Below are 13,231 nucleotides of genomic sequence, written 5' to 3' on the forward strand. Positions count from 1 at the left end.
GGAAAATAAATAATCACTTATTTTAGTACTGTTCAATCAGTCCTTGAACATATAAATTATTTCCATTATTTTAGAAAGCAAAGGTTCCTGCAAGTAAGTTCCTGAATTAAATGTTCTCTGCTACCTATAGGAAGAACAAGTTGTGATGCTTAATTATACTCAATATCACCTTCCAGTCCAAGATCCAATACAAAGACTGAACTTTATAAGCTTTTACCTGGCATAGTACTGTACTATAATTTAATATTGCAGGACCTATTTAGTGGGGAAACTTATTGAGACATCATATAATAAAAACCATCTAAATGAAAAGCAAATAATGGTCATATCTGCACCATCAATTTCAGAAATATATGCCACACTTCTATTTCAGTTATCATTTTATCTTTCCCCTCAAATTTTTAAATGTTGAAAATATTAATAGAAAATTCTAATGATTTCTACTAGCAATATTCCAAGTGCATTTTCAGTGGGAAGTTCATAATGCAGTAAGTGCAGTGTACAAAAACATTAAAAAAATCTATACATTATAAAACTAGAAGTTGACTCTTTCTTGGTGCCCTTTCAAAATAAGAAACTGTGAATTTGATTTTCTTTCTTGGTTATAAGTTTGCTTATTATATCTTTCCTTACAATACAGGTTGTAGGAAAATCTCTTTTTGGAATGAGCATATTGTTTTGCTTCCAAGATACAAATATGATACCCTCTTGTTTTGGGTATTATCAATGTCACGGTATCATTATATCAATGTCAAGTAGACTTTATTTTATTACTTAAATATCAGGTAAACAGAAAATTTCCATACCACAACCCTCTAGATTTTTCTTAAGGATGACAAATTGTAGAGGGCTGCCTTTTTTAAATTCCAAGAATATTATAATTTGAATGAGAAGGAATTCAGCATCATTAAATCAAATACTTTCACCAATTTTCATATTCTTCATGTTCTCATCTGCAAATTATTTATGAGGAACCCATGTTGGGTATAAGTTCCAGTTTTATGTGCTAAGATTACTGTAGTTTCGTAGGCTATTTCATAAAATAAAGAAAATTTTTTTCAACAGATTCTACTACATCTTTTTTTTTTTTTTTTGGCACCACTGAATTAGGCTCTGCCAATAGACATAAGGGAATGTAAAGAGATTAGTTTGATACGTCCATGTTATGAATTTTCTTGTATTAATTAATCACCTGTTATTCAACATAATTTTACTGAAATCACTACATTGACAGAGTAGAATCTGAGAGAGGACCTTCCAGAATAACATTTGAAAAATCTTTTTTATATCAAACACCAGATTTTCCAACATAGTCAAACCTTTCAAATTGATCACTTGTACAACAAAAACTATCTCTAGTTCCTCTGCCAGTTTACGTACAGTCAGCAAGATAAGGCTCATAGCAAATTTAATTTCTAGTCCAAGTGTTTAAATAAGGAGATAGAATATAATCTGTTCCATGTTTAAGTTTCTAAGTATGAGGCTCAGCAGTCCATGAAAGGAAGAACATCAGTCTCAAATTGCTCTGAGGTCATTCGAAAGACTTACACAGAAAGCACGGATAAAAAAGTTCAAGAAAAAAACATTTTGTTAAAGGATCAGAATGGTCAACAGACTATGAAGTCTCAGATTCTATCTTGTAAGAATAGGTTTTTGTATTTTAAATAATTTCATTCATTTAAGTAGACTTAAAAGATACTATAACATGCAACATATGTAGTTCTTAAGCCCATTTCTACTCAAAGGTTTATGTCCCTAAGAGAAGTGTGAAGACCACAATAAGCAATAAGAACTAATTACTACATTTGAATTAAGAAGGAAATCATTTTGGTTAATATATGGTGAGCCTAATGTACATTAGAGATGCTTATCTAGGGTTTTCAATCTAAAATTGAGAATAACTTCTGGGACAGATATATATTCTAATATTCAGTCATCTCAACACATAAGTGGCTTTCAATTATCATAATTGCTGAAATTCAGCCAACCTAATCTTAGACGTTTTTGTTGTAAAGCACAACAAAAATTATCCAGTGTTTTCTAATAAGCATAGCTATTTGTTTAAATGTCAAGATTTAGTTCTCCCTTTTCCTTGTACTGCTCTTCACTTTTCAAATGCCTAAAATCTGCAGTATATTTCAGAAGAGCAGTTTTTCATTCTTTTCAAAGCAGAAAAATATCTTCGGATTAAAGACACATTTGAATACTTGGCTATTATTAATACGGTTCAGCATACACACTGTAGTAGTTATGCTATTATATCTCACATTAAATAAGATCAGGACGTTGCAGGAGAGGTTCCCATTCCATCAACAGAAAGTAAACATGAATTATTCCATATTATTTAAATGAAGCAATTCCTCTCTCCCCATAACTAGATAGCCTTGTCTGATTAGAAGAGGCAGAACTCCAATTTTTAGGTGTCGTCTTAGCTTTTTTTTTTTTTTTGCTTAGAGGTTGAAAAATAACAATTTCTCCTTTCAGTAATAAGTTTTATTCTGAGATGTCCTTCAATTATTTTGGTTATATGCTCTGGAAATCGGCTAAAAGAAATTAGGGAAAAGCAATGTGTATGTCATTTTCTTTTCCTAAAATGAGGACAATAATTTGCTTTTTAGATACATTTTGAAATGTAATGATATTTCAGTGGCCTAATTTCCTGATAGGCAAGCCTATTATCAACTGAAGCTTAAAATGCTTTTGACCTTTCATAGACTTCTCAATGCTTAAATTCTTATTAGTGCTGGAAACCATTTCTTAGTTTAGCAGCCACTACATATTTTTGTTTCTTCTAACAGAAAAAGAAAAGAAGAAGAGACAGAGATGCCTTGTTAATCAGAAATAGTTCCTGTCATATGCGATTTTTTATTTTACATATTCATCTTTCACGTTTTCTGGAAGTTCAAAATGATATATAAATCCTTCCCCATCATTATCGTGTCCCATAATAACTCTTAAGAGTCTGAGAAAAAAAAGATTGGTTCAGTTAATGACACAAGCTCTATGATTAAGAGAAGAACCCTGGGGTCTCCAGTGCAAGTTTAATGCACTGGCATTAAAACTCAGCAGAGTAGTCCAGCTTGGAACCGGAACATTGTTTTCCACTACGAAAACAATGATCTACTCATCTATAGAGCTACAGATACTGGAAATTTTTGCTCTTTTTTACATAGTTAATCTTGATGAGTTATTAAATAAGTTAGACTAAAATAATCTGTTGGTTTATTTTCTTAAATAAAGATAAGCTTTTAATTAAATTAAAACCAAAACCAAAAGTGTTACATCTTCTCACAGTTCTGCCAGATGGCAAACAAAAAATGGCTATGATACTAAACCATAACTTTAGTATTTGATAGAGCTACACCTGTTAAAAGTTGCAATTCTGTAATCAGTATTCCATATATATAGTACTGAGATCTTGCCACACAATCCTACATCTTATAACTAAGAGTAACCTATCAAATATGTATTCGGTTTTGAATAAATTCCATAATCATAGAATCATAGAGCTGGAAAGGACCTTGGAGATCTTCTAGTCCCGGGGTTGCCAATCTTTTGGACCTCAGGGACCACCAAACTCATAATTTTAAATCCTGCAGACCAGAGACCCTGGGGAAATCCCCAAAAAAGTCTGCAGGAAAATTCCCCACCCCGTTTTCCTACCGATCGATCATTATTTATTTGGGATTGCAGGATACCATCTCCAGCTCCGTTCTCGGGGTGGTGGGGGGGAGAGAGAGAGGCTGAGACTGAGACTTTTGGCTTCATGCAAGGAAAGCAGCAGAAGTCTTTCTTTCTCCCTCCTAAACTCCACCAGAAATGAGTCTTTGCCGGTGCAGCCTCTTGGAGCAAGACGTCTTGCAGGGTCCCAAAGACCGGAGTTTGGGGGAAAGAAAGACTTTTGCTGCTTTCCTTGTGTGCAGCCAAAAGCAGAAGAAGAAAGAAGCGGAAAGAAGCAGCCCGGTGGCCAGGCCAGGCGCATGGGGCACATTCCCCCCTCCGATCTTTCCCCCTTCCCCTCACTACCTCGTGTTATTTGCAATGCAAGCAATGCAAGCCATGTGTTCCTGTGCAGCCTGGACTAATTGCTTTGGAGGGTGCTTTGGGGGTGACATTTCTCTGCGGACCATCAAAATTTTCTTGCGGACCACCAATGGTTCCCAGTCCACTAAATGGCAACCACTGTTCTAGTCCAACCCCTTGCGCCCAAGGCAAGAGTCCTCAGACCATCCCGGACAAATGGTTGTCCAATTGAAAACCCCCAGTGATGAATAACTGAATTAATATCCATATAACAATGTCATTGCATAAATGGACCAAATATCTGAAAATAGGACTGAGAAAATGTAGATTTGCTGAGTCAATTTTCCTTTCTGCATAATCATGGCATTTCACAACTATTTCTGAATTTAATTTTCCCAATAATGCAGAAAAGAAATTCATAAAACACTATAATTAACAAAGGTCAAATATTTTTAAAAATTAGCCATATTTGGTGAAGCTGGTTATGTGGCTTCCATTTTGAAGGGGATTGAATTAAATTTATTATATACCAGTACTAAATGAACCAAATTTAATGCTCACAGTTCTACTCAAGTAATGCTCCAGCACTACTCAAGTACAAGCTTTCATGTCAGCTTTACCAGGTGGACCAGACAGGAAACATGACCAGAGGCTAATTCTACTTTATTGTAAAGCTATATTAGCAGTGTCTTCTGAAAGGACAATCTCCTGCCACCTCCTTTACAGACCAAGAAACTAAAGAGGGTACCTCCTGAGCCTCTTGCCCTGCAGGCTATGCTGTCTCTTATCTGACTATTCCTTAGCCGCCATCTCGTCATCCTGACTCCCAAGAACTTTCTCACATACATTATATGTTAAGTCCTGTTCAACACTGTTTTTATTTAAATTTTAAGTCACTAGATGTTTTCTATTTTCTGTGCAAAGTATGACAGTGCTGAAACCGATTAACTGAAGCCACTGATTTCTGAATGGGGCAGATACTGTTTCAGAAATTATGTCCTGCCTTACTAGACAGAAACAGTATATTGACAGTAAAGTCCTTCCCACTATCTTCTGGGTAACAACAGTCAAGGAGGGTGGCTGGGGCTTTAATTTGCAGAAGGATGCAGTTTTGAAAATTTTGCAAAGCTACGTAGAACTCAAATATGCCTCTTAAACTTAGGTACACATGCATTAAAGGACTATTTTTCTTTAGTGTAGTATTGGTTTGAATCATAAGTAGAGTTTTGTGGCAGCTAAATCAAATTAATTTTATCATATAAAATTGCTATTTGGATTTCCAAATGTTTCAAAATATGCTTAAATGCTATTTAATTAAAGTAACTATTTTTTCTAAGCACTTTGAGTACTATAATTGCACAACTGACAACAAAATGAATGGCTTTATAAATTACTCATTGTCCAGGATCTAAACAGACCTTTTCAATCATACTCTCCTTACTACCATATTGTAAGCCACTTTTGAAAGTAAGTTCACAAGATAGTTTCACTAAAATATGAAAAAATATGGTTGAAATGAAAAGAAGTCAGGCTAGACTACTAAAACTTGAAGCATACCTGTAAGAGCTCTTCAGATCCCTGGCTACTATAAATTATGTGCTGAGTATAGATTTCCAAAAGAATGTTTATACAAACTAAATATTTTATATTTAAAATATAAAGAGAGATAAACATATTGAATACTTGGCTTTTAGGATGTTTTCATATTTAAGATAGGTATTACCAAAGGAAACCACTCAATTTCTCAAAATCTGAAGTATCTGTTCTAAACGTGATAATTTTCACACTCTATTGGAAGGAATGCTCTCTGAAAATACCTTAAGTCTAGGTGGTTTTTCAAGAGGCATCTAGAATATCAAGAAGGATATGAACAAATTCAATACCCGTAGAAAAAGTTTTAGATGCCAGCTTTTCAAATGTGTATTTATTTTTAAACGAACAGAGGGAAATATGGATTCTAATAATTAAAACTTATTTTGTTAATTATGAACAAACAATTCAGAAGTTTTTTAAAAAGCCAAATGCCATTATTTTCTCTCTCTCCCAATACATAAAGCATCTGATGATGTCAGCTGTTCTAATGTATGCATTCTGGTGCCTTCAAGCAAGCAGATGTAATTAACCAAACAATATCTGTAGTTTCAAGTCTGTTGTCCAAACCAAGGTCTTTGTCTTATTGCTCTTTGAATATGATAAGGAAAGAAGCCAAGAACAAGCTATTATTTTATTCAATGATTTGTTCTAAAAGCTCTCTATTTTAACTGAGAAGAAAAATAATGGAAAGGTTACAAAAAGGGGAGATTGTAAAAGAATAAACTAGTTTAGTGATTGTGAGTAAATTTAGATGTTTTTGTAACAAAACAACCATAGGTTTACATTACAATACTTGTCATAATCTTATCTTGGGTTTTTCCCTTTTACCAACCTCTTCACATTTTCTCAATTTAAAAAAAGCCTAAATCTCTGCAAAAAGTATAGACTTGTTATCTTTATCTCTTACTTTTCCAAAGCTTGTCTCCCTTTTCTACCTTCCATTCAGATAGAAAGAGTTCCTTCATAAAGACAGATTGGAAATGAGTTGATTGTATCACATTATAATTTAATTATATTACATCAATCTTATGCTTTACAAACACAGCCATGCTAAGTCAGCTAGAGCAGGTTCAGTCTACCTGAAGTAAGATTTGTTTTTAACTTAGAGCTGCCAATAGATATTACAATTCTGATTATATTCCAAATGTATTTCCACATATAATTCATTTAGAGAATTTTGATAAGCTTATCATGAATTATTTTGAGCGTTCTGGCTGCTAAGAAGGTCTCTTGAGGGCTTCTCCCAAGATTTTGGGGGGCTGGATGTAACCCAGGAACTTCACTTTGTATTCTCTAATCCACAGAGTGTGGGAGATGTTTTTGTTTAGCCATTTTTACATACGTGAAACATTTAAACTGTTAAAAAATTGAATTTCATTGAATTTCAGCTACCGTTGGTTGAAGGAGGCTGGGCAATCCACAAAGGGGTAGATTTAACATTTTTATCCATTTTCTGAGTTGTTTTAAAATTTGATAGCAATGCTAAGAGTACCTGAAGTTTAATATATCTATTTTTTTCATTGTTTGCTAAAAATCAGCAGGAAGTAATCACATTATTCTTCAGTAATCGAATCCTAAAATGTAATGGCATAATCTTCCACAGTTCCCAAAAAGGGGCTTTGGAGGCTACATCCCTCCCCATAGGTTGTCCAGCCCTGCTCTATTCAATACAGTTGTATGCTTGTAACTGGCTAAGAAAGGAAGATGAGCACTGCCCCCTAGAGCTGGACATAACTGGACAGGGAAAACCGTTATCTTTTATTTTTTCTACTCAAGCACAAAAAATACCCTGTTAAAAATTAATATTAATGGCAGAGTTATGAGTTGTAGACATATTGTTTTAACTGTAACATGGTTTTGATATGCAAGACATTATTTCAATTTACACATCTTATGTATTTTTAACATTCCTTGGCCAGAATCCTGCCAAATTCAAGAACGATTTCTCTCACTCTTTTAATACCGAATCAATTCTGAGAAAAAAATCCAAGCCTTTGAAACTCTCTACTATTCTAATTTACCCTCAAGTCAATTTCAAAAATTAATAAAAAATAATACACTGATTTAGTGGATTTTGAAGATTAATATACAATTGAGAGCAGAGGTTTTTCTTTGGGGAATTGATAGTTCGGAAAAAAGTTGTGGAACTTTGTTTTTGTACACAATAACTGCAGTGAGATTATTACATGCACAAAGGAAAAATTTGGCATTACCCACAATGAGGAATGGTTGGTAAGGATGATGGAATGTGCAGAGATGGCCAGTTGATTTCCTTGATCAGAGAAAAGACAATTATCTATGTTTATAGCTGACCTGGAAACTCTTTATAGATTTTTTGCATGAAACAGAAAACAAAATTAACTTATGATTTATAGGTTTGATGATTAGACAGGATAGATTATAGAAAGAAGAGAGTTGCATTGTAACCATAAAGTAAAAGGAAACTCTATAACTCTACTTATAACTGCTGGAAAGAAGATTGGAAGATACTTCCTTGTTTTTTTTCTTTTTGTACTTTTAGCTTTCTCTTTAATTTAAACGTCTATGGAGATTCTCAATAATCCAGATCAGGGGTCCCCAAACTTGGCAACTTTGACTTGTGGACTTCAACTCCCAGAATTGAAGAGCAGAGCTGGCTGAGGAATTTTTGGGATTTGAAGTCCACAAGTCTTAAAGTTGCCAGAGACCTCTGGCAGATCATAATTGTCTCAAAGGTGCTTTTTTTCTTTCTGTCAAAAGGCAATTGGATTGTTTTTTATTTGAGGAAGAAGACGAAAACGGTTCGCTTCTTATCCAAGAAGCTTCATCAGTATAACAATTCTCTTTGATTTTTTTCTCTCCCCCCCTTACTTTGTATTAGTTTGTAACTTCATTTAAAAAAAAAACATCTTTGAATGAAATGATATAACATAGCAGAAGACCATCACAGGACAATTACAATTTTAATGGCTTAATTTTACTTTTGACAATCTGTACAAGTTTTCTAATTCAAATCACATTGTGTTATTGTTCTCCTAAATCCCAATGAAAGAGAAATGTTTGCAAGTATAGTTGTTACTTACATTTCCCATGTATTCTGAAAGCAGATCTTGTAAGGCTTGTCGCACTGCATTACACTCGGCCACTATGCGTTCCCGTCGGTCATCACGTGTGCAGGATGAGTCAGCCATTAGGGCTGCACCACTAATGATGCTCTCCAAGCGCTCTTCTAAGGATGGCCTAAAACGCTCTTCACTGAAGTTCAAGGGATCTACAATAATTTGTTTCTGTTAAGAAGAAATGGTTCATAACTTTTAATAAAGTGACATGCTGCTCTTTTGATGAAGATCTTTTAAAATTACTATAAAATATGTATCTGCTTTAGATCAATATACTACCCAGAATTAACCCAGTGTAACACTGGCTAAAGCTCAGTCTACAGAGATCTATGTCAACAGTTGGATTTTAGCTGTTTTCTTACCTTCAAGTACTATTTTTTTAAAAAAAAACTATAAAACAGTAATATGAACTTAAGATTGCATTAGTGACTTCAATTTGTGGTTTGTCAGTTTTTCAATTTATGTTGTATACTGTTACGCCTTCATGCTAAAGTAATATTCATTAACAAGTTATTATTTTTTAAAAATCAGCAGCTTTTTATTTTTCTTAGAAATTTTCCTAGATGCTAAGGTTTCTTTGATTTGGTATCAGCAGCTCCAAATATTTTAATTACACTAATTATGCCATTATTTTTACCTGTTGATCTTTTTAATGGGTCAACATCAGTTATGCCATTTTACTGCAAGAATTAAACATTTCTCAGTAAAATCTCATATGGCAATATTTTTGTACATTCTATAATATTTTACATATCTGAGAGTGAATTTATTTTGCCCACACTTTGGACAAATGTCCATATTTTGGACAACGTAGCTAGAAGTGACCTATTTGAAATATTAAAAGGGAATTTTAAGAGACTGTGTTTATTAATTTGTTGTACAAGCTGCAGCTGCTCAGATTCTCTCTTCTACATAACTATCAAAGGATACATTAGCCTTGACCTCATTCCAAGAGGTCAATTTGAACAGCTGATCAGGGGGGGGAAATGCTGGGAAAGCTGGATAATGGAAGATAAATTTAGTTGGGAAAAGTACCTTGCAGAAGCTGCATACGGTTGACTAGGAGAAGTGGTTCTCAACCAGATATGAGTATCAGACGTGTCATTAAAAAATAGTTCAAGTGAACACAGAGTAAACTGAAATTGTGTTGAGCACAAACGGCCTTATTTCTGGTTATTTGACAGTCTGTCTGAATTCTGGAAAATCTGAAAGCCTAGCCCCCAAACTGGGAAGCCCATTACACTTTCTGTCGAAAAACTGGAAAATTTAAATTTTAAATAAATTGATACAAAACCCTGATTTTTCAAAAGAGAAGAACTTTTAGTGCTGATATAAAATACAGTTACAAGCAATTTGCATTTCTATATTGCTAGAGTTGGTTTGAGCTGGGCATTATTAAATTAGGTGTTAGTTATACTTAATTTAATAATTCCCAATTCGCATTCCTGCAAATATGTCAGATCCTGCTGTATTTTGAAAGATAGTACTTTTATTAGTTTTTACAAGCATAGAATAATGATGTCCCTTATATGTCAAGGTTGCAAATCAGAAACTGTCAATCATATTGCTCCAGAAATATAGTGGCAAAACTTATTTACAGTACAAATTTAAAACTTACATCAAAGTTATTAAGTGCATAAGCCAACTCTCCACCACCACTCTGATGTTGGACAGAATCTTCAGAAGCTGTCGCTTGGGCAGCATTAGAGATTCCTGTGACTGCCTGCTGCAACTGCTTGTAGATCAAGTCCCTATTGGCTTTATAGGCAGCTACATCTGGATGCTGGAGGCAAGCTTGAGAAGCGGTATAAAGAATAGGGATGTTTTTCTGAAGAATTCCTCTGGCTGCAGCCATCTGGTCACGATGACCAATGTCTTTCAGTTCCTGCAGAAACAGTAACGTTTTATTTAGGGATAATTTTTTGGGAATTTAGTTTTCTATCAGCAGTGACAAGATGTGAGGCTCCAAGTATAAATCCCAATAGCCAATGGAGTGGGACTGATGCAATCTCACAGCACCTGGAGAGGAACATATTGTCCATTTCTTATCTCAGTGGCCCCCAACCTTTTGGGCACCAGGGACCAGTTCCAAGGAGATTTTTCCACAGACTGGAGAGGGCATGGTTTTGCAAGCTGCCTGCATCCTGTGGATGTGGCTTTGCTTGTTTACACAGCCTGGTTGCTGGCATACCATGGCCTGGTGCCAGGAAACCCCTGCCTTATCTGACCTATTTCAATTAAGAAATGTAGGGTAGCCCATATCAGGATGCATCAGGAAATGACGTGATTTCTAGAGGACAATAATGTTGGCAAAATGAAGCCTCAAATGTCCATTCTGTAACTGAGGTTACTATAAATTCTCCATCTGAACTGCAGAAAAAAAGTACAAGCCAAAGCTTAATATCATTATCTATTAGTGTGTATTAAACAGGCAGCAGTGTCTCACAACAAATATCATTCTCATCTCTTTATACCAGTTTACTCATCAGTCTCTCCCATTCTAAGATACTTGACCACACATTCACTTTTTGCTAAAAACAAAACAAAACAATTGGAACAAGTTATTCAACTGAATAATTATGTAATTAGTAATAGTTGCATAGAGGACTCTTGTTCTGTAGCTTTTGAGAAAAATGGGCAGCTTGATTTTAACCTGTTCCATAGAGAAGGAATTGCATGCAGATCAAGTAAAAATACTCTCTGCTCTGCTAATCTCTATGAGGGAGATATTCAGTTAAGAATTTGATATATAAATAAACAAACAATCCTGTTCAGGAGACTAGCAAATCTGAGGCAGCTGACTAAAAGATCTTCTCCACATTCAGCAGGTTCCTTAGGAGAAGAGTTAGAAGCAGTTACACTGAAATATATTTTCTGAGAGAGTTTGTAGTAAATTGGAGCCACTTTGAATCTTTGAAAAAGGCTCAAACTGAAGATAATGACCCGTTACATGCCTTAGATCAGGGGTCCCCAACCACCGGTCCGCGGAACAAGTCCTACCGGGCCGCTGGCTTGCTGGGTGCCGCCATCTTTTTGATGAAAAGTGCTTCTGGTGAGCTTTTCCGGGTAGAAAGCTCACCGGAAGCACGTTTCATCAAAAAGATGGCGAGCGCTCCGTGAGCTTTTCGGGAAGCTCACGGCTTTCATCAAAAGATGGTGCCAGCTCAGCTTTTCCGGAGAAAGCTCACCGAAGCACGCTTTCATCAAAAAAGATGGCGGCACCAGCGCTTCCGGTGAGCTTTTCGGGTAGAAAGCCATTTCTACCGGAAAAGCTCACTGACGCTGGCCGCCATCTTTGATGAAAAGTCTTCGGTGAGGTCACCGGAAGCACTTTTTCATCAAAAAAGATGCCGGCGCCCAGCTGATGCTGGTACCGGGCGCGGCGCCCAGCTGATGCCGATACCGGGCCGCGGCGTAAAAAAGGTTGGGGATCACTGCCTTAGATTACATGAGTTGCATAATGTAGAAAAGAAAGAGCCAGGCAGCAATGTTGCAGGCAGGAGCCAATAAAATGCAGATTTCTATTGTAAAAAAAACTTTTTTTGGTAGTAAAATGGTCACAGTAGCTACTCACACAAAAGTGGGTGGATTCATATAACTTTTCCAAGCTTATTATGGCACGACTCTTTCAGCAATATTACTTACAAGCTATCAAAAATATATTTTGTCTTCTAGTTTCTACTCCTTTAATATGGCTTTAATATTTCCATCAAGGTGTAGATATAGCGTTTCTCTACCCATGTGGCAGCTTTGGCTTTCTTTAAAAACAAAAGCCCCTGCAATTACATCACAATTTATACATCCTCTTTTCACAATGGTCAATGTTATCATTTTGACAATTTCTATTACAACTGTTTCTGTATTTAACAGTCAGATTTTATAAATATCCTAAAATTACTCTACCTGTTGTCTCTTGCCTGCCATTATATTTAGCTTATCCACTTCTGGTTTAAGAGCTTTATATTGTATTCCTAAATCTTGTTCAGTTCCAGCATTTCTTAGTTTTAGAATGCCTTCTTCCACCTAGAAAATGAAATCAGTTTTAAATTATTCACAATGTGTATAATTTAGTATAAACTCTTCAAAAGCAGTTATTTATAATGTCACTATACTTAAGCAAGAGAAATATGGTCTAACCCCAACCCCAAACAAATCAATAAAATCAGACACATTAGCAAAACAAGAAAACTATTATGTTTGTGAATATCAGTTTTCAATAAGCTATTAATGTTTTATATTGAATTTAGCAATAGCAATTTATGTTAAAAGGCCATGAACACATCAGATCCAAATTAAATTAAAGAAGTGCCTGGGGTAAAGAAGTAAAACAGAATTTGTTCCACTGATGGCAAATCTGTCAACCAATATGTAACAATATAGTAATTTTTTTATTTCACAGAAATTTTCCATTTAGACCAGAATATTGTTTCCACAATAATGTAAAATTTCTTAAAAACTCCAAAGCAGGGTATAAAAGACATGGTCTTGCCCTATTAACCCACCAAGTTATAAACAAC

General features: G+C 35.1%; 1 protein-coding gene across 3 annotated transcripts in view; it reads right to left on the minus strand.

Moving 5' to 3' along the window:
• The window catches only part of CTNNA1 (catenin alpha 1), an 86,964-nt gene that overhangs the window by 60,432 nt on the left and 13,301 nt on the right, over nt 1–13,231 (minus strand). For all 3 annotated transcript variants that reach the window (XM_087947920.1, XM_087947930.1, XM_087947924.1), the window contains exons 5-7: nt 12,618–12,737; nt 10,333–10,599; nt 8,679–8,882 (exon numbers count right to left, since the gene is read on the minus strand). In XM_087947920.1, the coding sequence (XP_087804046.1) occupies nt 8,679–8,882; nt 10,333–10,599; nt 12,618–12,737 (591 nt within the window). The remainder of the gene's footprint in view (nt 1–8,678; nt 8,883–10,332; nt 10,600–12,617; nt 12,738–13,231) is intronic.

This window comes from Notechis scutatus, chromosome 1 (assembly GCF_049901735.1).
Source record: "Notechis scutatus isolate UNSWTSFEM ecotype Mainland chromosome 1, rNotScu1.2, whole genome shotgun sequence".
NCBI lineage: Eukaryota > Metazoa > Chordata > Lepidosauria > Squamata > Elapidae > Notechis > Notechis scutatus.